At 39.9% G+C, this 26,619-nt stretch overlaps 2 protein-coding genes across 3 annotated transcripts in view; one reads left to right on the forward strand and one right to left on the reverse strand.

Moving 5' to 3' along the window:
• The first annotated feature begins 2,172 nt into the window (after positions 1-2,172).
• ccdc146 (coiled-coil domain containing 146) overlaps positions 2,173-26,619 on the forward strand; it is a 63,353-nt gene continuing 38,906 nt past the window's right edge. The window contains exons 1-6 of one of the 2 annotated variants that reach the window (XM_080887203.1): positions 2,173-2,346; positions 3,146-3,339; positions 20,376-20,458; positions 22,128-22,343; positions 25,084-25,141; positions 26,515-26,597. In XM_080887203.1, coding sequence (XP_080743329.1) covers position 2,346; positions 3,146-3,339; positions 20,376-20,458; positions 22,128-22,343; positions 25,084-25,141; positions 26,515-26,597 — 635 coding nt within the window. In that variant the 5' untranslated portion in view covers positions 2,173-2,345. Of the gene's footprint in view, positions 2,347-3,145; positions 3,340-20,375; positions 20,459-22,127; positions 22,344-25,083; positions 25,142-26,514; positions 26,598-26,619 lie in introns of those variants that run through there. The other variant, XM_080887204.1, reaches the window with a different exon arrangement.
• fgl2a (fibrinogen-like 2a) lies at positions 3,808-15,081 on the reverse strand. The gene is made up of 5 exons (XM_080887209.1): positions 14,314-15,081; positions 13,438-13,642; positions 8,625-8,844; positions 5,878-6,048; positions 3,808-5,774 (listed from the first exon to the last, which is right to left on the reverse strand). The coding sequence occupies exons 1-5, from the start codon at positions 14,887-14,889 to the stop codon at positions 5,459-5,461; spliced, it is 1,488 nt and encodes a 495-aa protein (XP_080743335.1). The 5' UTR covers positions 14,890-15,081; the 3' UTR covers positions 3,808-5,458.

A 26,619-nucleotide genomic window follows, 5' to 3' on the forward strand; every position in this document is an offset into this window, starting at 1 on the left:
ATGCATGCACATTGCGCGACACTGGTTTTTCACCTGTTTTACAAAACGCAAGAGAGGAGAAGGGAATACCCCCGGCACCCCAACTGTGCTCGGATTTGCTGTCAGCACAGATTTTGTTTGAGTATTTCACATCTTAATAAGGTGGATGTTTATTTTCCTTCACACAAGACTAGCATCGATATCCATAATCCGATCTTGATCACTTGCACGTAGTGTGTAATCCTTGTTTCTGCCTTGCTAAGTCCCCCGTGTTGCCTGACACAACATGCATCATCAACATCTGTTGTAGATTGTCGAACTTTACAGGAGTTACTTTGAACTGTGGTGAAAAAAAATCTAACTCATAAATCCTCAGCCAGCAATTATGGTTAGGTTGATGAGAAGACATGGTGGAACAGACTTTTATAACATATGTAGTCAGCATATTTTGACACTTGAAATGTTAGTTACATCAGCAAAATATGAACAAAGTCAAAGGAGCCCCCCCCCACCCGAATGTAAAGCACTGACTAGCTCAACAACTAAAGAAATGTCAGCTTTATGCACAAATTTCCACAATACATGGCAATCCTGATTTATTCACCCGAGAACAGATTATTTTAGGGTCATGTTTTATTTACCCAAATATGGTGTATCTAGGGACATTTTTTTTAAATACCAAAATAAACTAAATCCTGCCAGGACTGGAGAGATAACATATCCAGACTGTTGGAAGATTTTCAGGGTTAATTTGGAAATGTGACTGTGTCAAACACGTTTATTCCAAAGTACTAGAAGATTTATTTAGATTTAACGAGGGGGTGGTTGTGTGTGCAGACATGACTCATCACTGCCTCATAGTGGATCACACACCTGTAAAACCTCTCACTGCCCTGCTTTAACTACAGTGATCCCTGTGTTCAATGAAGTGTTGCTAATAAGAAAGAAACAGTCTATTGAGTCTGCTTTTGGGTCCTCTTTTGTATTCCTGCTGTCTGTCTGACACTCAGATGATTTTTAAACTGGGGCCTTGAACATGACATTAAGTTCGCTGTACTCGAATGGTCTCCATAGTCACCAGATCTCAATCAAATAGAGCACCTTTGAGATTTGAGAGATTAGCATTATGGATATGTAGCCCACAAATCTGCAGCATGTACATAATGCTATCATGTGAATATGGACCAAAATCTCTAAAGGAATGTTTCCAGCATTGAATGTGAAAGCAAAATTATGTCCAACCCTACTAGCAACATTTACCTAATAAAGTATATGTGTGTGTTGTCAGGGCTTTGATGTATGAATCTGCATCTCCACTGGGTGCACACATGGCATTGTGAATGCACATGACTGCATTACTCTTCACAATTTATGACTTTTCTAGACAAAAAAAAGAACTCACACTTAGAAGATGAGTTGGTTTTTGTTTTTTTGTGGTGTGTGTGTGTGTAGCCAATAGATATATTGGACATGCCAAGTAAGTGTAAAATAAAATTCAACAAATAACAAATGTTTGAGGATTGCCAAGCCCTAAAGAAATTAAGTCCAATAAGGTTTCTCTTTCCTGGTGCTAGTAAACTCACAACTTTTCTAGTAATATCACATCCTTTCCTAATGGGACATCTTGAACGGATCACATACCAGCATGCACACACACATACATATACTGCTGAGACAACACATCTCAGCAGCTGTTGCCGGGAATAAGTTATGGGTCATGCCACCTCCCACAGTCCACTGTGGGAAAAAATTTTCAACAACACAGGAGAACAATGACTTGTCTGCCATCTTTCACCCTGGATATCATTTTAAGGTTTTCAACACTCACCAGTTCAGGGTGTTCAGCCAGCTGGCCACTGATGTTGTTCCATGGAGCCAATTTTATTACACATGACGATAAAGCGCTAGAGATTAAAAAAAAAAAAAAAGGGGTAATTAACCTGTAATTTAACGCCATCTGCAGGACATGCGCTGCAAGTGTAAAATAAGTTTTGTTTTTTGTTTTTAATTGTCGGATTGAATGAAGTCCGTTGGGATTTTTGTGTATTAACAAAACAGGAGAAAACGGTAGATAAGTAGAAAAAATAACCATAGCTTGCGCATTACTTTTCAGTGAAGGTGAAATAATTCAAGGCTTTCTCCTTATGTTAAGGTGGACGTATAGCGTCGTTGTTATGGTAACCACAACACACCAGGAAAGTGAAAAGTCGGTGATTGGGTTTTGCTGAGATTGGCTGTGAAATTTTTTTTATTTTTTTTATTTTAAAGGCCTGCGAAGACTCCAGAGATATAACAATAAGGAATGTGTTTCCTTGTTTATCTAACAAACACCAAAAAACCGGACACAGCAAGTAAACTGGCTAATAAGTAAGTTTCTGCATGCTTTAAATGAACAACACACTTGTTGTACACTTGTGCTGTATTGTTATGTTGTATACACCTTTTCGTATCACATTAGCCCATTTTTTTTTTTCTATTTTTATGGCCTTCTCGTGTGCCTTAGCAGAATTTAGAAGCAGAAACTAAGCTGGAGCCGCTTAGCACCAGTTATAGCCGATAAGCTGTCATAATTTGGTCTTTTTGCGTTTTTCGAAAAGGTACGCTTTCCGTGTGACGTTTACAGGTCTAATAATATACATGATCTTAAAATTTTCTGAATATGTTTAGGACAGTGCTCACGAATTACTTTGTGGGATCTACGTTTAAAAATAATATTTATTGATTTTGATTTCCGGTGTTCACCGGCGGAAGCGTAATCCTTCAGAATAAAAGCAGGCTTTTGCATGTCTAATTCGGTGTGTTCCGCACATACAAAACTTCTAATCATCCATCCACCCTCTTCCGCTGATCCTTCTCGGAGTCGCGGTGGGGCTGGAGCCGATGGCAGCTATCATAGGGCAAGAGGCGGGGTACACCCTGGACAGGTCACTGTGAGACAACAGTGCTAGCCACTGCACCGCTGTGCTGCCCACTTTTAGTCTTATGTTTTATTTATTGGTAAGCAAGCATAGGGAAGGCCATTAAATGTTGAAACTGTGTGCCAGGACTTTGGTGTAACAAATATTTACATATTTTCGGATTCCTGTCCCACGCAGCCTGTAGGATACTAATGTTTGTTTAGTGTGTTTCTGTCCTCAATATTATTATGTTTTGATCCAATCACTAGTGAATCCATCCCAGGAGGAGACAGAATGCAGGCCTCAGAGTGCAGAAGTTGAAGTGGAAGAGCAAGATGAGGATAAGGGAATGGAGGAGGACACCCCTCTAGTGGCCGTTGCACCCGATGCTTCACTCCCAGAAAAGCAGCCCTCAGCCTCCATTGTGGTCTCTGCTAGTCCTGCCTCCCAGTGTTTAGATGAGGTAACAATCATGTGCATTGTTATGTTGTTATTTTGTGAATGGCATTTTTAAATTGTTTTCAGAAAGACAAACATCCCTATTTGATAGTCAAAGGAGCTTGCAAAGAAAAGCGTCTGGACGTCCAGACGCTTTTCTTTGCAAGCTCCTTTGACTACGATGACCTGGATGACTGAGAACCTTCACAGACACATCCCTATTTGATAGTTATAGTGGCAGATTTAACTGCCATGATTCAAAAGAAAAGAAAATAGTATCAGATATGATATAGATGCATGTATTTGCACAAGGCTAATGTTCAGGACTATTATTTCCTCCATTCTTTTGCAGTTTAATTTCTGATAACAAAGTATTGCACATACATAATGTGCGTTAAAGTGTTTGTCATAAACATTAAGTGTGAAAAAAAGTGAATATTTAGGAGTCATCCTGTGAATGAGCACAACACTTTTATTAACTTTATCATCACAGACAGTAAACAGACAGTAAAGTCACAGTCCCACAGTTTTATCATCTTCTGCGAAGCCAATATGAAATCTGCCTTTTATTTAGTGGCTTTATTGGTTCAACACCTCATAAACCCATTTGTTATGGGCATGCAGCACCTCATCCTGCATTTTTACAAGCCTCATTCAGCCTCGGACACTAGACGGCAGACACTTTCAAAGACACTCATGCGAAACTTGTATACATTTTTTGTATACATTCGTTTGAAAGGCGATTCCAGTACACAAGTGGAGCAGGCATGAAAAGGATTTTAAACCGACCGAACATTGAAATGTGCAACACAGCCATGAAATATTAATTTAATTTTTTTCCCCCAATAAAAAAATTGCATATCTATTGGCACAACAGCTGAATATGAATGATAGAAAAGATCAATCTGATACACACAAAGAATTCCAATTTTACGCAGATATTTACTATGAATGATCACAATTATGCCTAGTCCTTGTCATTACTCAAATGTCATCAATCATTAGACTCTGTACTGCATGACCATTGTATCATATAAAAGCTATCATACCTCTCAAAGTAAAATAAATACTATACACATCCTCATAGTGAAGCATTTCTTTCCCCAATCCTTCCCATTTACAGTGTGTATAAAATGAAATAAATGGTGCTATACAGTTTCCTAACAGTAGATAGCAGTATTGTACAAGAAGAAGATTTTACAGATTATGGCATAGAGAAGTGTGCAGTAATTCGGTGCATCCAAAGCTTGGAAACACATTTTTTTTCCTCACTGCAATGTCCTGCTTCGTGGCTGCTCTCAAGAAGACTCTAGTTAAACATCAATAATGCAGAATGCACACACATACATGACTCAATAGAAATTTATTGGATGCTGCGTATTTATACTGGGATGTCTTCTGTGGTATGGGGTAATGATAAATCGGCAAGCTGCCCGAGAGCAGTGAGATAAATGCCAGAGAAGGGCCAAGTAAAGCTATACATTTATTACTGACTGTAATTTTTCTAACAGTTTGACTCTCCAGCTTGAAGTCTTTCGTAATGATTATCGGACCCACTCAAAACTGTATCATCAGCTCTCGTATACCTCACTTGGGTGGCTGCTGTTAATTACAAAATCATTTACAGCAGAGAAAGTGATAGCTCATTAGTTTTTACTACTAGTATGTGCTGTGCTGTGTTTCTATGCTGGGTTTATGGCAGGAGGCAGCAGGACAGAAAGAGAAAAAAAAATGTCAAAGACCAGTGAAAAAATCTCTTCTGGTAACCCTCAATTTAATGTTATGGCCCACGTAGGAGGCTGGCCTACACTGCATGGGAGTTTTTTTGTTTTTTTTTTAAAGAATTTTATTAGTCCATCATTGTTCATAGTCCATTGTCCTTTATTATCATCATTTTAATCCAACATTTTGAAGGCCACACTCACTAGAGTGGAAAAGTAATAGCACACTTAAATTTTTCACAATTATTGTTATCATTAATGCACCAAACTACTTATAGTCCTATGTGCACACGTACGCATGTGTAAATGTGTAAATGCATGACTACTAGTGAGTGTATGTGTGTTTGAGTCCTTATGTACTTGCTCTTCCATTTTCTTTGTCTTTGCCTGCATGACTGCACTCACCAATATTTACCTGTCCTTTTAAGGACCATAGTTCTTGGGCCGTATCATCATTTTGACAGTTTTAAAAGCCTGCCTGTAGTTGGTGGGGTAGTACTCGGTCGACATGTTGTGCCACGTTCCCCAGAAGATCCCATTCCTGACTCCCTTGTATCGCTTGTGATAGTACTTCCCGTTGAGGTTGGCAGACATGCAGGCGTCAAACCACCAGCCGGAGCTGTAGTAGCCGCCGCAGTTCCCAGAGGGGTACATGTCGTTGTCGCGGTCGGGTGTGGAGAAGAACTTCTGGTCGTGGTTGAAGTGCTTGTTGAAACTGAGGGCGTTCCCAGCCGTCCCACTGTAATGAGACATTGATATATAAGGTGTGCTGTTCCAGTTTAAGGTGTTCTAGCAGCAACTGAGAGTGAGAAATATTGCATGTGCAGAAGTGAACCCTGTACCTGTATCCACTGACAGACAGACGGTAGCGTAGGTACTCATTGGCCACATAGAACTGATCATACTTTGCATATTCCCGGACACCCTCAAAGTCCTCTAGCTCAATACGCAGAATCATATCTTTTGCTTTTGTCAGCAAATGGATATGGTCATTGCCCAGCCAGAACTCACCTCTGCAGGATAGAAAGGAACAAAATGAGGCATGCTGATATATATATATATATATATATATATATATATATATATATATATATATATATATATATATATATATATATATATATATAAAGCTCACATACTATGTTAGAATTTCAATTTTTTTAGCAAAATGCATGTGTACTCCAATAGAGGAAAACAGGAGAGGAGGAGAGGAGACATTCTTTTAGTGGGAGTTTAATGCTGGATATTCAGACATGCTCAGAAGGTTGTTTTGAATAATTTGTTTTATATCTGCAACTTTATGATCAGTTGAAATGGGGTCAGATCATCTACTGTGGTCATCATTTCCCTAAGGCCTAGTCCACATGTAACTTGAGTCTTCTTTTGAAAATGGTGCCTTTTCTCCTTCATTTGCTAAGTAAATAAGTCTGCACAAAAAGATAAAAATGAAATGAATGGGGTTTAAGAGCATGCCAAACCAACAGGCAGCATTACCCTGACCTCAAAGCCATAAACTCTTGTTGGCCTTATGAGCCAAAAATGTTGTTTTTGTACTTGTGATCATTCACTACTCTCTACTCCCTGTATAAGGAGTTTTATGTAGAAAGCTAAATAGCGAGCCCAATAACAAAATGGAAAAATGGCTTCTGATAATATTTGCCTCATTTTCTCTGTCTTGTTACATCAACGCTGTCACACAGTTAGAGCAGAATAGATCAACATCGGTTAGATAAGTGACTAATAATGTGCATATTTCTGATAAGTGCATTGAACAGAGTGTAATTCCTCAAGTTGATGAATCTAAATACTTTGTGGCAGTTTATTTAGTGTTCTGCTTTCTTTTGTTTCTTTACTCTGTCTCTTTTACTTCAACGCAATGCATGATGGAATGCAGCACTTGGGTTTTCCACTTTGAATACTTTGGGTATAACAGTCCTTCCTGTACATACAACAGCACTACAAATATGGCAGACTCACAGTGTTATCATGTGGACCAAAGACCAAAACACACAGGAAAAAGTTCTGATCTTTTTTAAATATCTCTATACGTCCCCTTAGTTTTATGCATGATAATCAATCACTGATAATGAAAACAGGTGTTGAACAAACAGTGATATAGAGAACAGGTGTGCATCATTAGCTCCTAAGTACTGAGGGATTAGACTCTCTCAGGTTTTGGTAAAAGTATTCTGTAGCACATGACATTAAATGACCTCTAATTCACTGGTAAAAGAACAGTATAGATGAACAATTTCCTACTAGCAAGACAAAAAAATAAATACATTGAACAAACTGCTTGTTTTTGTGTATTCTTTCAAACTGTATAGCTTGCAGCTAGTTAGATGAGCATGTGGTAGGCTCTAGTGTAATGAGGGTTCAGAAAATAGTTGAGTTTGACTTAATGCAGTAGTGTGTAGTGCTGACTTAAAATGATACAGGCTTGACATATAACAATGCATGCTAATTAAAAAAGTTGTCCAACCTTGGCTGGACCTGCTTAATGTCACTATGTCACATGACATTAAAAAGAGTTTTCAGTGTCAGTCGTTGCATTTGCAACCAGATACATTATGTAAGGAGTTTGGTTGCAAGCTGGCAGCGTAAACTTTGAAGCTTCTCTGTGAACAAAGAACCTTGCTCTCACTAGCTTAAGGCTTCACTGATACACATGATGCGTGGCACATTTCGTTATTCTAAGAATGTCTTTCAAAAGGGGATGTTTTTGTTTCTTTTATCTGTTGCTTCTGACAGCTAATGCTATTTCTATGGGAAAAGTGTATGGATTAAGCCTTTTATTGGGTTTTTAAAAGGTTTATACACATTCAGATTCAGACTGTAAACAATAACTGGACAGATTCCTGTACTAAGAAGCAGTTTTTGGGCTTAACGTCTGGTAACTTTGAGTTTAATCCTGTGTTTTCAGTATTGCAAAAGCAGTTTGAGTCTTACTATCACCATGGTAACTTGTGCTGCAGACCTAACCTGCTCCACAACAGGTTATGGTCAAGATAAGAGGTCCACATGTATGAAATCACCATCTACTGACCAATCAGATCCTTGGAAAATAGGATCACCATTCCTGGAGGATCGCTTAGACCTTGGTGCACAGATAGTAAGAGGGCCTAAAGGTTTTTCAAAAGGATCTAGGCATCTAGGATCTTTTTCTTTACTCGATGAACCTCAGTAATAAATCTAGATTCTTAAAAGCAACGTTGTTCCTTCACTTTCTTTTACCTTCGCTGCAGACCATAGAACAATAAACCATTTTATTGTTCTATTAGCCTTAATATATTGTTGGGGAACATGGCTCTCAGACATCTAGGCCTCCAGGTGAAAGAATAAGGCAACCACTGTAGTATATACACATCTAAACACTAATTTGAGTGAATGCGTTCATATATTGGAAAGCTCTGGGTTTACTTATGCAGTTCATAACCACCGTTGCGTGACTGCTTAGGCTGATTGCTGATGTTTGAATAAGTGAAGCAAGATAAGGAAAAGATATCCTGGATATGCTGAGCATGCTTTGTCGTAAATTATCAGAGGAATGCCCAATTGTGGGGGAGGAGGGGTAAAGAAAATAACTAACCTGAGGTTCCCAAAGCCTTTCTTATACTCAGCCCAGGTGCGGTTGAAGCTGACGGACCCATTGAGGCGTTGCTGTATCACAGTCCAGCCACCTCCGAAGGACTCCATGTCACAGAATACCTCAAACGTCCCATTGCGAGCGTCAGGTGTCACACGATATATACCGTTCCTCCTCACTTCCAGCACATTGTAGTCTGAACAGTCCCGAGGGGCTAAGATGACTGCATGGGTGGCAGTGAGAAAGAGAGAAGGGAGAGTAGTTATAACCAGATGTTACTGGATGATATTCAGTAATATTTTCACTTTGGTCTGGCATTGTTCCCTGAGACAGTAATAGAAACAGGCCCTGAGGCTGAGGAAGGCTGGAGAAAAGAAAATGAGATAGGTTAGTAGGAAATCCAGTGTGGAATTTCTCATCCCTGCCTTCATTTAAGAGGAATGCATTCAAACACAAAAACACCCCTTCACCACATTCTTTTTGCCTGTCAGACATCTTCCCCTAACCATTTATTATGTATAAAATAACATTAAAAACAAGCTGATTGTGAAATATGTATTTCACAATATATCCATGCTTATCTGAAATATAGTATTTAGAACCATTGAAGAAACAGCCTCTGCCAGGGGATAAATTCCTCTAATCTCCCCACGTGCTACAACACAGGTCCATTTTGTATACCTTCAATGCATTCTGAGCACTTTTTTTTTTACCTGGCCACTTATTCGTCTACCTTTTCCTCCCATCCCTTGTGTCGCATTGCAGGCTACCGAATCAATCCAAAACCAAGGTCCAAAGACTCCTGTCAGTTAGGATTTTGGAAGTGAATGGAACAGTCTTGTTAAAACGTGGGAAAGTGTAAAACTGGATTAGAGAGCCATACCCCCTCCATGCACACTGGCACCTTGGGTCTAAATTGTCCTGACACTGGGCAGGCAGCATGTTGGACTCCTTTTGAGTGTTAAATGCGCTCCATTGATGATACAATGTTCTCATAGTCCTTAATCTCTCTAGAGGTGCAGTAGATTATAATAGTGCTGGGGTAGGCGGTGCTCATACCCCAGCAGTAGTACTGGTATAGGAAGGAAAACAGGTGTAGGGAGTGAACAGTGTTTGTAGAATGAAAAATGCATGTTGCTGTAGATAGTTGTATTTCTATTTTAAAAGGAACTGAACTAGCAGATGGAGCACAAACATTTATTTTGCTCTCTAAATAAGCAACTTCGTTTTCTGACAACATTACACTTGAATGCTTCAAGTGCAAAATAGCTGCAGATGGTAAATCACTCCATATGGGAGTCGATCGCAAGGTTGAAATGTATCCTTGTCACCTTAACAGCTCGGTCGGCATTTGGCAACAAAAGAATTGACCCGTAAATTCTTTCAGTGTCACACTCACTTTCAGCGTCTGACTGCAGTGTCGCCACTTTACATCTTCTTTTCTATTTGTCCCCATCTATCTGACTGGGCAGTCAGTGTCCCGAGACAGACAAGAGTGATCTCCATCTCAGTACGTCTGGCAATGTGCCTGACCTAAATAACTCTAATATCAGCCACTTACTCGTTCCTGAAAAACTCTTGGCTGATGGGCTGTCTATGTGACTGTTGAGGAAAATTAATAGCTAATTGGTCTGGGACAAGGAAAGTGATATGTGTCATTTCTGAAAATGATCCCAAAACAGTGTATGTTTACAGTAAAAGGACAAAGCCCGCTAGGGGATGTACTCATTTCTGAGTTGTTGTTTGTGGACAGCAGAGAAACAGCGTGAGGTAAAAGCCTGGTACCCACATTACTATTCTAACCTTGACAACGAAGGCCCTGTAAACTCATCGAAGCAGCAATTTTAGCCTATGTCATGACTTTTCCCCGCAAATCCCACAGCAGTGAGAAGTCAGACAAAGCACTGGAACATGACTCATATGTTGTTTTGCTCTGAGGGGAAAGTTCAAACAATTTTACCAGAGCAAAGTTTCCCCATTCTTCTTCTTTCTTACTCACTTTTTTGACTGGCAAGTCGACTGACATAGGCTGATGAGTCCCACGCCATATTGACTGACATGCTTTTTATAGATGACATTTTGACAGACTGATTTGACTCTTGGCGCTTTGCCTGTTTGACTTCAGACCACACAAGAGATTCTCATAAAAGGAAGACAATTATTATCAAGAAGTATGCCTCATGTCAACTGAGGAAATGTGTATCGAAAGCGATAGCATACTACTGCTTATACTACTTCAGTTTTGATGGAAAGAAACTAAAAAAAACTGTGCTTCCCTTATGAAGTTGCCCGACACCAAATTTCCAAACGAGCAGTTCTTGATGGAGGACTGAACATCTATTCTCATTTTGTATGATTGAGTTAATGTAGCTGAACAGGGACATGAATTTCTATGCTTCCTGCAGGAGTGAAAGTGAAGATCAGTGCTCGTTGCAAAAATGGAAATTGGCAAAATGAGCGAAAATGAACGCTTAGAGCACTTAGAGTGATAACAGCATCTTGACAAATGTAGTTTTACTCCCTATTAATGGTGAAATTGCAATTCTACATTGGGTTAAATGATGGTTACGGTCCTCACAAAGTTGGCATTTTTTAAAATTTGTCAGTGCAGTTTGTGTAAAAGGCCTACAGCAATTTTTTAACCTGCCAGAAATGCCTTATGTAGCTTTAGTTAAAATGCTAGATAGTTTATTTTTTGCTTCACTAAACACTTTTGACATTGTGGTAAATAACCAGGAAACTCTTATCAGTGAAAGTCTGTTTTACTCTGCCCATTAGGAGCTCGCAGAGGAACATGATCAGCATCTGGTTTGAAAGTTTTAAGACAAGAAAAATTCTAAAAGATGTTCATTTAGCAACTTTTGGAGTAACTTTTTTATCGCGATTTCTAATTTGAGTGATCTTGTGAAACACCCTAACACAACGTATTGGTCGCTTTCCTCAGTAACAGCAGCTGTTTCTTTTCTGCTACATTTGGATGGAATTCAGACACCATTAGGCACGGTCTCCTGAGCTGAAGTCGGATGCTTATCCAGTTCTTGACCTGAACAAAGCAGATAGATGTAGAAAGACAAGTGCTACTGACCCTGGGTGCCATCTGTGACTACTGTAGTGTCAGGAAAGCCGCCTTCATTATTACTTGTGGTATTGGCAAGAGATAATGAGCGCTTGTCTTTTTATGCAGTAATGAGCATCCAAGAGCATGACCTCCAGAAGGAGGCAGGGAGGGAAGCAGAGAGAAGGGACTAGGAAAGAGAATTAAAGAGGGGGAGACAGTAAGAGGTAGGGCAATAGAAAAAGAAATATGAAATAGAGGAAAAATGAGGAGAGGGTATAGATGCTTTGAGGATAAATGCATAAGGGAGGGGAAAAATGATCAGGTTTGATGGAGAAAGAAGCAAGTTGGAGAAGCAAACAGAAGAGAAAGGGATGGGATTCCCTTCACACCACTGTTCCAGCTAATCTGCTTAGAAATAAGCTCACATCTGTTTTCTACATAAAAGCCCCAATATAGTGTAACATTCATAGTGAAGTACTGGATAGTATTTGCTTTCTGAAAGTGCCCTGCATTTCTACTGTGCTCGCATCCAAAATAGCTTTTACATCAATGTAAAGTGGGGTATTTGTTTTGCTTAGCTAGTCTGCAACCCCCACTGTTTCTAGATACAATATCGCAGGCTTGTTTAAACGGTCATAAAACTTCCAAGCAGGGAAGCACAGATTAATCTGCAAAATATCGATATCAGCTAGTGTTGGTTTGTTGGCTGATATCTCCAAGTACAACAGCATCTACTGGTGTCAGTGATATTCATCTATTTTGCTCGAATCAATTTCATGCTGGCTAATTGTTCAAAGATAGCGTGATGCTGTTACACTTTAAAGCATTTCACTGTCGATGTGTATCGGCCCAGAGTTTCACTATGTGTGCATTCCTACTTTCAAGTGTGGGTCTTTTTCTGCCTTCCCTTTTTGAGTTTGTGCGTATGGAGAGTAGTGAGGGGTCACTTCGGTTAGTTATGTAAGAGTTAAAGTGAATTCTCACTTTGAACCAAGTTCTATTGCTTCACTCCAGTGCAGTATGTGCTCAACTTAAAGCTATTTCACTCTGTCCATTTGTGCACTGGCTACTCTGAACCAGCCACTCCACTCCAGTAATGTAATGAATACAGTAACCTTTTGGTACGCATTAAGATGATGGAAAATTCCATTTCTCAAATCTAGACTACACCTAAATATATAATATTCTTCATATCAGTAATGGAGGAGAGATGTTGCAACAGACCAGTGAGTGTGGTTGACAAGGACACTGGCAACATAGATTTCACTTTTCATTTCCAAGGAAGAAAGGTCTTGTTGGGTGAAAGTAAACACCCTGACTCTGATTATTTTTGAAGTTGATTATAATGTCCACTCAGGAATGATTGAATACAGCCTATGCCAGAAAATATATCCCCCTGCAACCCTGAACTGCTAAACTTATTTAACCAACAGGGTTTTATTACAATAATAACATCTTTTTTTTAGGAAATAAAAAATTGAAAAGTGCACTCTTGATCATGCTCAGAAGGATTACAAAAATGTATGAGAAGAACAGAAGAGAAAAGGGGGGCGAAACATGAAATGGCAAAGATATAACAGAATAAAACATAACAGAAAAACACATTCTCTTTTAACTGAAAGCCCTTGTCACTGGGAAGATGGAGAGGGCAGATCACAAGATCAGATGGAAAAATAACAGGACCAAAGGAATGGAGGGTAAGTATAACAATGTAGAGAATATTATTATTATTAATTATCTTAATAAAAGTAAGCTTACACTGAGGGCCAGTCTGGGCTGGACATTCGGTGGTACAGCTGGAGCTGAGCTTGTTGACCACTCCGGTGATGTTCTCCACCCGCCTGTCCACTATAGCCTGTACATTCTCCATGTTAAGAAGGTTGATTCCCTCCAGTCGACCCTGCAGAGCTGAGATTTGGTTCCTGGCATTGCGCAGGCTGGCTGACATCCTATTCAGCTTCACCTGAGAAAGGCCAGAGCAAGCGTGAAGGAAATTATTTTTGGCACGCACTACAAAGCAGGCAGATTACCGAAGTCACCAGCCTCCTTCATTGTTTCACCAGCCAATTTGAATTTTAGAATGGAAACAAAGTCTGCGTTACGATTGGCTGTCTGCCAAAGTGGCTGTGAGAGTCAATAAGCTTACCAGACGGCAGAAATTTACTGTCACTGGGCTGGTGTCTAACTCCGATTTTCCCACCCTGCTTATTGTACCAGAAATTTTCCCTGGCGGAGTGGCGCCAGGTAGGACTTTGCGTGTCTTTTGACATCTGGTCAGTTTGCATTCCAGCTGGGCGCATCTGACTGGAAGCATGAAACGCGCTTCATATCAGTGTCCCCTAACACTTTCACAAAGCTGCTAAAGATCTGGCTTTCTGACAATTTGCAGGGTTTTAATGGAACAGAGGAAACAGAGGAAATGGTGCAGTGCTACTATTTCACATGTTGTACACACCTCTGTGCTCTACAGATGTAGCAGAAAATGCACGCTGTATTGAACTATACCAAAACAATTTTAGATCAAGGTGAATAAATGATAAATTTGAGCTCAACCAAGTGTATTTGTAAGGTAAATGATTTATTCCTTGGTTCAGTCTTATATCTTTTCCTGTAAGTGTTAACTTTGCCTCTTACCTGCATCTCCTGCATGTTTTGGCTCGGAGCAGGTTTCCCAAAAATTGAACCCGGTCTTGCGGCATCCACAGTAGCTCCAGGAACCATCCCATCTCCCCTCTCTTCTTGGCTGGATCCACCTTGCACCTCCTGCCCCGTCACTTTTTCCCCGGCATCCCCCTGAATCGGGATCTGGTCTGCCTGCTGGTGTCCAAAAACTCCGCTGCCCCGTGCCCCACGGCACTCCTGGCACCCGCTTTTCAGCTTGTTCACTACCTCCTTCAGGCTCTGCAGCTCCTTCATCGTCTTCTCCAGCAGCCTGAACTGCTTGGGCAGCTGGATGGTGAGGGGAGGCAGAGTGATCTGGTAAGGGCAGTCCTCCCCGTCCTCTGCCCCAGAGCTCCCACACTGGCCCATAGGTCTAAGTTTGACAGGGCAAGAAGTGGGAGTACCAGACTCAAATCCCAAATGGTAGGATCCTCTAGAGTCCCATCGCTGGTGAGAGTTACCAGGAAAGTCTGCTGCCTGGCTGATTCTGAGTAATAAGGTGCCTGTAAGCAGGAGACCAGCACAAACGCAAAGTCCAATTGTCCTCATCCTTCTGTGAGATTTTTAAATAAGTGTGTGTAAAGAGAAAGCGTCTGTGGCTGCCTCTGATATGAACTTGGAGTGTATAGTAGTGTTTTTGTATGTGTGTGCATGTGTGTGTGCCTGCAGATGTCCCGTGTAAGTGTGTGGATGTGTGTCCAGTATCTTATTTGGTGTAAGAGAGTGTGTGCATGTGTATGAGTGCAGTCTGCAGGAGGGAAAGAGCGCAGGGGAACTGCCGCTGCCTCAGATAGCTGTGTCATTAATATCAGGACAAGTGAGGGAGGGAGGGAGGGAGGGAGGGAGAGAGAGGTAGAGAAAGGGATGTGAGAGAGGGAATGTGCTGATTTTCAGAGGATGGGAGGGGCAGCACTATTGCGTAATGCAAAACACCATATCAACAGCACTGTAAAAAAAAAAAAAAAAGATTGGTGGTGGTTGGTAGATAGAGAAAGAGGCAGAGTCCTTTGCCTGCAGTCCATGCATGCTGCCATCCTGCCATATTCTCAAGTCAGCTCATTTCCCCGAAGAGCAGAATGACTCAGTCCACAGGAACTATTCACTCACTGCTCTTTTTTTTTTTTTATGCTGTTTTTTTTCCACAGTTTTTAACATTTAAAGACCCCTCGTTGACCTGGTTCAGATTCCAAAGCGTTACTGAAAACACTTGATAACATCCACTGCGCTAAAGTCTCTCAATTGTCTCCGGATGGGCTCAATTCCTGTATATATATGGTTTAGTACCAGAGAAAAGGTTTGTTTCAGTTTGTTTAAGCTGGCGATTTCTTTCACCTACTGAGCCTGCTTGGGATCTTGCAAATTGAGCATAACATTCATTAGAGACTTTTATAAAATGAGTTTCACCTGAATGCTGAGATTTTCTGAACATTGAGTGTGTACTGATACGCTGTCGTGATAAGATTTAATTTTTGCACTATAATACACTTGCAGACTACAAACCTACATTAACATGAAGAAAAACATTTCAGTTCAAATAAGACATGGCACTAGAGAGCTTCTATAACCATATCTTAAAGGTGCCCTTTGGATTGTCCTTGGACACAAATTCAAATACATATTCATATTTAGTGTTTCTTACTAAAGCCAATTGTTTGTACCTGTCCTGAGTGCTTGTTCGATGACTGGACAGCTGCAGGTCCCCCTGCCTACACAATGTTCAAAGTCAGACAGCGCGCTTGGTTTAAACTTGTTTTTCATTGTTGCACAACTATTTCTATGATTTCCCCAGTACTCTGTTTCCACCTTTCTACCGGTTAGTTAGTTATTTATTTATTTATTTTGGTGTTCAGTTGCTGGTGATTATGAGTCTGGAGCATTTCTGACACAGTGCTTTTATGTGTCATGTCAGGAAATGTTTGGAATAGCTGTTCAATTCTTTTTCTCTAGTGTGGCGAAAATATGGTAATGAAAAGCATGTTTTATGTAACAGCAGGCACGTTACACGTGCAACATTTTACTAAGAACAAAACAGCTTTTTTTTAACTGAAGTAGCTTCACTTCCAGTCAGGGTGAATGTGATTAACTGAAGGTGCTCTTTATTTTACCCACTTAATGATTCATCAGGAAGAAGGTCTAGTTTTTCAATGAAGGAAAACAGAAATGTTATAAATACAAAATCAGGAATTTGCAAGGCTTAAGTTTAATGAACAATGCCTTGGCTGGCACTTCAGCAATATGTTTAGGTATTTATGTTCTCATTGAAAACTTTACCTTGTCTCCTGTAGTGGTGGTGATCACAGAGTAACTTAAGATACACTCCTACCATAATACATCCCTATGATAACGATGGTGTCGCAATACAGTGATTCAGTAGAAATTGTCATTTTCATTGTCATTTTATTATTCAGTTTTGTGTACAGGGTGGGCCATTTATATGGATACACCGTAATAAAATGGGAATGGTTGGTGATATCAAAGTCCTGTTTGTGGCACATTAGTATATGTGAGGGGGCAAACTCCTCAAGATGGGTGGTGATCATGGTGGCCATATAGAAGTCGGCCATCTTGGATACAACTTTTGTTTTTTCAATAGGAAGAGGGCCATGTGACACTTCAAACTTATTGGTAATGTCACAAGAAAAACAATGGTGTGCTTGGTTTCAACGCAACTTTATTCTTTCATGAGTTATTTACAAGTTTCTGACCACTTATAAAATGTTCAATGTGCTGCCCATTGTGTTGGATTGTCAATGCAACCCTGTCCATGGTAACAGGTCGCTGTTACCATGGACTTGTTGGTCCATGGTAACAGCGTTGGATTGCTTAGTGAGGGCGAAACTTTAGAAACTTTGATACGATGACTGCACACAATTCAATTCAAGTGTATTTATATAGCACCAAATCACAAGAGCAGTCGCACTAATTTATGACATTACCAAATTATCATCTACAGAGGAGACCAAACTTTTTTATTAGACACAATCATATTTTATTCGTTTTTATTTATTATTATTTATCTGGTGAAGCAGACAACAGCTAGCTATCGGGCTAACAAAGCTTGCATTTGTGTGAAACACCATTAGCTTGTATGCCCAGTGCATAATCCAACAGTGTCAAAGCAGAAATTAGATTTAAGAGTTAGGTTTTATATTCCTGACAGCTGAAGAAAGCGAGTGAACTGCTATCCGTGGAGGTTTGATGTGTTGAGTTGTATTGGGCTGTCACTTGCACTCACTAGTGAAGAATTGGACCATGTCAATAACTAGGTTATACTTTACTAGACACACACAACACTCACTATATTATAAACTCTTTACAAAAGGATTTCACTAGAGAAAACGAATTTGAAGATCACCTCCAAAACCGAATCCCTTAAAACAGCGGTCTGTCACTCTATTACAATAAATGTGTAGGAATGGAGCTGAATGAATCTAACCAAACTGCAGACATCCATGAGCTTGCACATGGTTTTTGTGTTTCAAAACTGCTATGAAGTCGCCAATAATGGATTTATGAATGGGTTTATATTGTTTATTTAAATATGTAAACAGATCATGACGCCTTTCTTAATCAGCAAATGAACAATACACTTGCTTTTGTATGTAATGAAAAAATGGTGCTGTGGTTATTTTCAGTGGTTTTTGTATGGTCATAATTAATATTGCAGTCATACTTCATCACAAACATTACTCATGAATGAGCCTCCCTCCTGGAGCATCTTATAGAAATGATTAAGCAATGAAAGCCATTAGCATGAACTCTGTAGGGCTCACAGTGACTACATGAGGCTGGATGCTTGGAGGCTTCTTTTTGTGGGTTCATGAACTTGGCACTGATTGTTTGTTTCTGGGACATAGCTATGGTTTCAATTTCTTATGTGATTCATAACCACAAAATGTGCAGTTGTTTTTTCTTACTCATTCTGGAGCATTTTTTGCCTCGTTACATGGCTTACTTCTGCAGAAGTGATGTTATGTTTCTACAGAATAAGTTTAAAACCTGGCACTCCAGGAAGGAAAATGTTCCTGAACAAAACTTCTCCTGACAAAGAGATCCAGCTTGGCCGTAGGCTCCACTCCAGTTCAGTCAGTCGATATGAGGAGATGACGGTAGAAATAGAGAGCGAGAGATCATGTCATGGAATTCATGGCTTTGCCTCGTAGCTATTGTCATTATTTTTCTCCCTGAGGGTGCAGAGTATTAAAGCCCACAGTGTCTTTTTGTTACACACTCCACATACCTGCTGCACTACACACTCGTATTCCTGGAACATTTTCCTGCTGTTCTGCAGCACAGATCACATGCTCGCGTATGTGTGCGGAGGTTGGGGGAAAGATGGACAGCCACTGGATGTGCGTCCTCATGCCTGAGTAAATATCTTCCAGTAATTGTCTCTACCTCACTTCAGAGATGCTTTGCCACATGTGAGCCTCATGCACCCACCCCTTAAAAGCCTCCAGTACTCTCCGCTGCTCAAGATAAGTCTTGGCACCAGAATTAGAGAGTCTGCCTGGAAGCGCTTCAGGCTGCTTCTCTCAGATAAATGCCCAGTTTACAGCCAGGATGTTTGTTCCATCACTGGTGTCATCTGTGCTGCTGACAACACAAATGGCTGTGTAGAATTTAGCGTCAGATCCTTTTTTAAAGTAAATTAGTTTCAATGTCGCAATTAAGTCATTATTAAAGAGTAGTTCAAGACGTATTTTGGGATGATCCACCTGCCACAGTTGTAGTTACACTGATATGACCTTGGGACTGACCCCACCCCCTTCCAAAAACCAGAAAAAACAGAAAAAAACAACATTGTAATAAATCATATTAACCAGAGAGTCCTAATCTAAATCATTCACAACATTCATATCTTTGTCCTTTCGGACCTTGGAACGTGGTTGGGTACTTCAAGCAATTTTGACAATAGCCAGATAAACAATTTAATAGGATGAATCTGAAAACATAATCGCCTATCCCTAATGTTTGTAGTCGAGGTGAGATATCAGCCCACGTGCGTGTATATATATATGATCAAAACGTTTGTGTGTGTTCATTGCCGTTAGATTACTTGCTACACAGTCCGACCTGAGATATCCTCAGTTCTGCAGCTGTTTGATACAGACAAGGCTATCCCTCATTACTCCCTCCTCTCCACCAACCTGGTTCTAAAGATAAGCCCGGAACAACACCTGTCCTCTGTTTCTATCACCGTTACACACACACACACACACACACACATACAACTCCCTTTGTGAGGAGAGAAATTTCACAACTCTTGCAGATTATTTCCCTTTCGCAGTGCTCTTGACCTGATATCTTCATCTGCGCTGTGTTTTGTTTTGCTGGTTTCCAAAGTTTCCCAGCTGTGTATTTTTTTTTTTATCTTAAACCTTTATTAATCATTCAAGGATTGATTGTCTTCAATTGCTTGTAGTTATCATCATATATGGGCCATTTTCAGTGAATGCTCTTGATCTTTTGAGATTGGCCATAGTTTGATGTTTGTTTGATTTTTCTTACTGATCTCGATAAAGTGTTCTGATTTTTTGATATCTGCTGCGGCGATAAAGGTTTATTCACCCCAACTCGGGATGAATCCTTTTACGGATATCGGGAGGTTGCCCTTTGTTGTGGCTGATCTCAGTTTTTTTCTTTTTCGTTTCATTTCGGACTATTTTGATGTTTGAAGATGGAATCTATTGATTTAGCTTTCAACTTCTTGGACTTAATTTGTCACAAGATATATTAAAGAAAACTGCTTACTGGTCATAAGATTTGTTTTTTGTTCTGTTTTTCTGTTTCCTAGCAGTTTTATCTTTTTGGATATTGAATCTGGGGGGAATGGGGACAAGAGGATTAATTTGTCCTTTTGAACAGGCAGCTCTGGGTGCAACCAGATTTTCTCTGATAATGACAGCTGAGCTGGCAAACCCTAGCAGGAGGGTTTGAGCCCGAACAGTGTAAATGCTGTTGTAGCTCCGATATCTTTCTTCATTCTTAATTTCATGATGATGTTAAACTAATATTCTTTTTGTGTTCTTTAGTTGTTGTCAATGGGCAGAATCAGCCAGACCAAAGCTGCCAAACTGAAATCTACCTACAAGCTCCTCCATGATACCTTGAAGAGGTATGTTTGATAAACCAGGTTTTTTTTTTTTGTGTGTTCTACTTTGGAATCACTTTTTGACTACAGTGACATTTCCTTGGGCAAAACGAGCACTTTGTCAGATCCAGTTACGCTTCACTTGTTTACCCTTTAAAATCTTCGATGTACTTTCAGAAGAGAAGAGCAGCTTTGTTTACGTTAATAGAGAATTGTAGAATGCAGGTGAGGAAGTGTGAAGAGGTTACAGACACTACAACTGCTGTATAGGCTGAAACACTTGTCAGTGAGAGAAAATCTTCAAGACATATTTCTTTTCCACTGTTATTGTATCCTGATTTGAACACTAGTTCTGATTAAATCTAGTGCTGTCCTCGTTAATCTCGTTAAAATGACGTTAACGCCATAACCTCATAACGCAGCAACGCTGCACGACGTCAACGTGTTAGCGCAGTTAGCTCGTTAACGCACGGGGTGATCCACGTTAACCCGCTAACGCTGACAGCACTAATTAAAACATTTCTACGTTTAGTTTCTTGGGACAGCTGATTATGCATGTTGAACTTTATTAGCTTAAAAGTAAATCAGTGACAAAACTAATTACGCCCCAGGATTTAACAGCTTATAGACCCACCTTTAGCAGTAATAACTTGAAGCAGTCATTTTCACAATGACTTTATCAGCCCCTTACATCGTTGTGGAGGGATTTTGGCCCACTGTTCTTCACAAAATTACTTCAGGCACTGATTTATGCATAGCTCTCTAAAGGTCCCATCACAGCACTTTAGTCATGTTGAAGTCTGGACTTTGACTGGGGCTTGAGATTTTTGACCTGTTGCCCAGGCCCAGTTTAAGCAGTTTAAGCCAAGCTTTGGCTGTCAAACGGCCAAAAGATTTTTCTCTAGAAACTTGTTTTTTTACAGAGGAGTTCATGGTCCACTCAATAACTACAAGGTGTCCAGTATTATGTACTGTAGCTGCACAAAAAGCACAAATCATCACCCTTCCACCTCCATGCTTGACAGTTGGTATGAGTTTGTGCTTTTCTCCAAATGTGGCTCTGTACATTTTGTTCTCATCTGTCCAAAGGGCATTGTTCTCATATTCTTATGATTGTTGTTCAGATTGAGCTCTACAAACTTAAGCAATGCTGCCTATGGTGTCCTCCTGGCAAGCCTCCCAAACAAGCCATGCTTGTTCAGTCTTCTTCTAATTGTGCTGTCATGAACTTTTAACAGGCCTGCTAACTGAGGCCTGAAGCTGTTCGGCTATTTTTTTCCACTGGATTCTCTTTACAAATGATTGTGTATAATAATTTCTGATCAGACCCATTAGGTTTATATAGATTTAAAGCTCACTTATTCACAAAGAGTCGGCACAGCAGGTTGCGTTTTGTGATTTGGCAGATACCCTTCTTGATGCAAACCTGAAAGGGATTTGTGTCTCCTCCTGTGATCAAACTGAGCCTATTTTGCTTATTAGGTGAATATGTAAACCACTGCACTATGGACCTAGGTTTAGAAGGATTTAAATGGATTTTGCTAGCTTAAAACAAACAGCATTAATAACTGCATTATTAACTGACAGCAGAAAACTTGGCATGTCCTCGTGGAGATTATGTGATACTGAACTGATATTTACTGTTTAATGACAAAATAAAACCACACATTTAAATCACTCTTCCATACAACAGTGCCCAGGATTCTGAAATCCACCTTTTAGAAGAGGCAAAGAGGTGTCGGGCTGAGTTGAAGAGGTTTCAGGTGGAGTTGGAGAGGATAGAGGAGAAGAGCACCTCTGAGGAGCCAGGAAGTGAGGTCAATGAACTGAGGCAACAGCTCCTTCAGGCATGCAATGAACTAAAAGCAGCTGAGGAGAGAGAATATAAGGCACAACACCAGCTAAAGTGGTGAGTGTATATCTGTGTGTGTGTGTGTGTGTGTGTGTGTGTGTGTGTGTGTGTGTGTGTGTGTGTGTGTGTGTGTGTGTGTGTGTGTGTTCATTTACACACACTGTCACTACAATCAGCGAGGCTACACGTTCAATGAACTAAAAGCAGCTGAGGAGAGAGAATATAAGGCACAACACCAGCTAAAGTGGTGTGTGTGTGTGTGTGTGTGTGTGTGTGTGTGTGTGTGTGTGTGTGTGTGTGTGTGTGTGTGTGTGTGTGTGTTCATTTACACACACTGTTACTACAATCAGCGAGGCTACACGTTCAATTTTCAATCAGGTATTGAATCAAACGCCAAATGAATCAAACAAAGACACAGGAAGTTACATATGCACACCTACGCAAAATAGTGACACACTAGTAGGAAGCAAGAGGGTAAAAGGAAAAACACAGAAATGAAACTGCAGTGGTGAAGAGAGAAGTGGACACACAAACTGACTGGAGGATACACACAAACACAAGCGTGCTCACATACACACTGCACACACCCGCAGTAGCACACAGTCAGGTAACTGGGGACCAAACACTGAAGTGAGCTACATGAGGCAGCATCTTTTTATTGAATTTAGAAGGTGAAAGAGTAGAAGACACAAACACACTCAAATCAAATCGGTGCTGTGTTTGTGCAGCACTTGGCCAACAGCGCGCTTCCACACTAATAGAAATAAAAACATTGCTTTAGGACTGAACGTTATTGCATTTACATCATTTCTATTGCTTTCCTCAGTGTTACCGCATGGTGAAAACTTGATGTACGCAATTACTGATACAAATACCAGCCTCAAGTGGATTTGTGTTCAATCCGGATGTAAGATGTTTACTCATCTGAGCTCTGTACACTGTTAGTGTTTTTTTTTATTTTTTTTATTTTACACCAGTCTGGTACTTTCTGTTCCTCGTCTCTTATCCTTTTCTTTCAGACCCATAAGTCTCTGTCCTTATCGCAACCAATTTTACTCTCACCCTGCTGGCTTCTCATGACAGGCTTTCCTCCTCACCACTCACTCAGTCCAGCTCGTGCAAAAGGTCAAACACACCCATAGAAATGGAAAATACCAGACTCGCTCGAGTATCTCCCCTTCCTCTGTACACAAACTCAACTTTTTTCAAGTGGCAAAGGGAGTTTAGAGGAACATTGCTAAGCAACATGATAACACTCTCTGGTGGTTCCCAAACATTATGAGCATTAATCCTTGAAAACAATGTTAAAAATAAATGCCAGGCAAAGACATTCAGCATGATTAAAGAGCAAGAAAGGGGCATCTGAGATGTATATGAAAATTAGCTTACTAAAAAAAATAATGAAAACCTTAAACTTACATTGAAGGATAAAAGTTGACTGATTAAAAAGTTTTCTGAAAAATCTAAAGAGTTTCTAAGTTTCAAGAAATAACTTTGTGTGGTGGAGACTGTTTATAACTGGTAGTCAGATTTATAGCAGCCTCCCAGGTCGGCTTTTGGCACTGAACCCCTCACAAATACTGTTAATTGTATTTAGAAAAAACTCAAATAAAACACAGTCAGAGGTCAGAAGAAGATGAAAAGCTTGTTGTGATTTTGCTAAAAGATCTCATTTACTCAATCCCCACACTTATTTTTCCTGCACTGCAGTGACTCCAGATCGCCCTGGCAATATAAAACCACTCACTGCACATAAACTCACCACTCCGCGGCAAAGATACGATCTGTAGGATACAGTGATTTTTAGTGCTGACACCCAGGCAGAAAGTTGTAGTCCGGACAGTAATTGAAATATTAAATGAAAACCAATTGCAGAGCATTCTCCCAGGATGCAGTCATAGGTATTATTACATTCTGACTGTGCATATTGTTTGTGACAGCGTTTGCTGGTGAACTCTGTTGCACTCCCACCGTCTCGGTTTCTCCTGCCACCCTTCTTTTCATCGCCTCCAGACTAAGATATTCTCTCCCCCCATTCTTGCCTTTTCTCCTGCTTATTCCCCTTTCCCCTCACTTGTCCACATGGCTATCAGTCTGCATATGACAAGCAGATGCTCACCATGCAAATATGCCTTTTAAAATCACTGCGTCCTTCATCTGTAGCCAAACAGATACGCAGGAATTCAGCACATTTTTTCGGTCACATTTTGCAGCCTTCCTGCATTTTTCTCTATAGTTGTTTTTGTGTATAACTTAATATCCAATATATCAGCTTGTCAGGAAGATTAATATAATTCACTTTGTGAGCTGTACAGTAAGGTTTTTCATTATGACAGAGCTGACTTGAAATTATTTCATACAAAACTTTAATCAACTGCTCAAAAAAAACATCTGCCGCGGGGAGATGAAAAATGCAAAGAAATTATATTTTATATACACAGTCAAACTTTGCTGGACACAATTTATCTGTTTCTATAGGATGAAGTGTTTAGCACTGTTGGTGTATTTGCCAGTATAGAATAAAGTGTTTTATATTAATATACTAATGCAACTTATCTGGCATGCTCTTTAATAATATGTTGATTCTGCTTCATTTGCTTTTTTGAAAACTGCACATTAGTCAAGTTTTAACAATATAAATGCAGGTTTGTGTCAGTGTGTTCCTCTTTTTGTTGAATTGAGAACTGAAAACGATTATTTATTCCTCTTGAAATTCCCGATAATTTTGTTTTCTTCTCCACATTCTCCTGTATTCTCGTGTGATCTACACTTTTCACCTACCCTCACCGGCCTGCAGTCTCTGGGAAGAGAAGCAGTATCTGGAGAAAGAGAATGAAATTCAGATGAAACCTGCTGTAAGTTCATTATTGCACCATCCAGTTCTAGTTTCAGAGGTGTGGATTACTATTCCAACAATGGTCTTGAAAGAGGATAAATATGAGTTTTACTTTAAGCCTCTATGCAGGCGTAATCCCTCCATATGAAGAGCGGGAACTGTCATTTCAAGCAGTATGAAGCTAAATCATTTTTATTCCAGTGTAGCAAAAAGGAGGGCAACAAGTGGAATGAGATTTAATCATTAATAACAAATCGACCTAACAGGCCAAATTCTTATTAATAATTTCACCATAACGTAGCATTTCCAACCCTTGGATTTTATTTTAATGATAAACAATAACAAGCAACACTTTTGGTGAAGAACATTTTATCAGATGTTGCCAAACAACCCCGAGGGTTACTCTCAAGGAGCACTACATTTATAAATTTCATCAAACTTTCTACATTTTATTGCTGGTGCTGCTGATGTCAAAAGAGTCTGAGCTTTGCAAAATTTCCTGAATAAATTCAGCGGCAGTGCTAATAACATTTGCATGTGTTTATATGCTACCGTTTTAATTGTGGAGTGCAGCACCAGATCATTACAAATTAGCCTGAACTCAAAAAGTGTTTTTAATGAGTCAAAGAGGCTCATGGGTAGTATTTAACCAACCAAACAAGTTATTAAAAAATATAATAAAACTCTAAACTCAAAGATCATCAGGGCCAAAGAAGTAATCAGTTCCACTGCCGGTGGCGTGCTTGCTGTTCAGGTAATTTGTTTTCTTAAGTGCTTTCTGTCTAACACTCACACTCTGATGGATGCATTAGAGAGCAACTTGGGGTTACTATCTTGCCCAAGGGTATCTGGCTTGCCTGGTTCCCTGGAGCCAGGGATTGAACCGCCAACCTTCCAATTTACAGATGACCTGCTCTACCTCATTGGAACCAACTAGAAGAATTTAGCAACTTAAAGAATCCAAATTTAAGGCACGTCTCAACTGGCTTCACTATTTACAATATATGCCACATACACTTGAAAAAATCAGAAACCTACTGTATTGTTATTTTTATATACACTAGATTGAGTCAGATGTTGAACCAGTATATTAGATTTAAAATAAAGTAAAGTCAGAGTAATCTAGCACTTTTAAAAAATGTTGAATTTCAATTGGTTTGTTCTGAAAAGTTTAGATTTAAAAAATCTGGAAAAACTCTGGCTTCTTGATTTTGTCAGTCTGGGTCATTAACTTGAAATACTTAAAAACGCTCACTGTGTATAATAATCATTTTTATCCTTTCACCCATCCACCAGTTTGAAAAATACGAAGTGTGAGCTTCAATTCGTTATAATGTACCTGATAATTCTGTATTATCAGTCTGTGGTTTACACGCTCTATGGGTCCTCTAGGAGCAAGAGGACAAGACAGAGGTCATGCAGGATCAATATAAGGATCTGAGGAGAGAGGTGGCACAAAGACAGCGAGAAATCAGGTATTATATGATGATGAAGTTT

Source organism: Rhamphochromis sp. 'chilingali', assembly GCF_963969265.1.
Source record: "Rhamphochromis sp. 'chilingali' genome assembly, chromosome: 7".
NCBI lineage: Eukaryota > Metazoa > Chordata > Actinopteri > Cichliformes > Cichlidae > Rhamphochromis > Rhamphochromis sp. 'chilingali'.

Bases quoted from the DNA above. Each gene is read 5' to 3' on its own strand.
- fgl2a (XM_080887209.1), bottom strand. From the start codon at position 14,889: ATGAGGACAATTGGACTTTGCGTTTGTGCTGGTCTCCTGCTTACAGGC. The intron at 13,643-14,313 runs GTAAGAGGCAAA...GGCCTTTCTCAG, and splicing joins AAAACATGCAGGAGATGCAG to GTGAAGCTGAATAGGATGTC. The intron at 6,049-8,624 runs GTTAGTTATTTT...TCTATCCTGCAG, and splicing joins AAAGGCTTTGGGAACCTCAG to AGGTGAGTTCTGGCTGGGCA.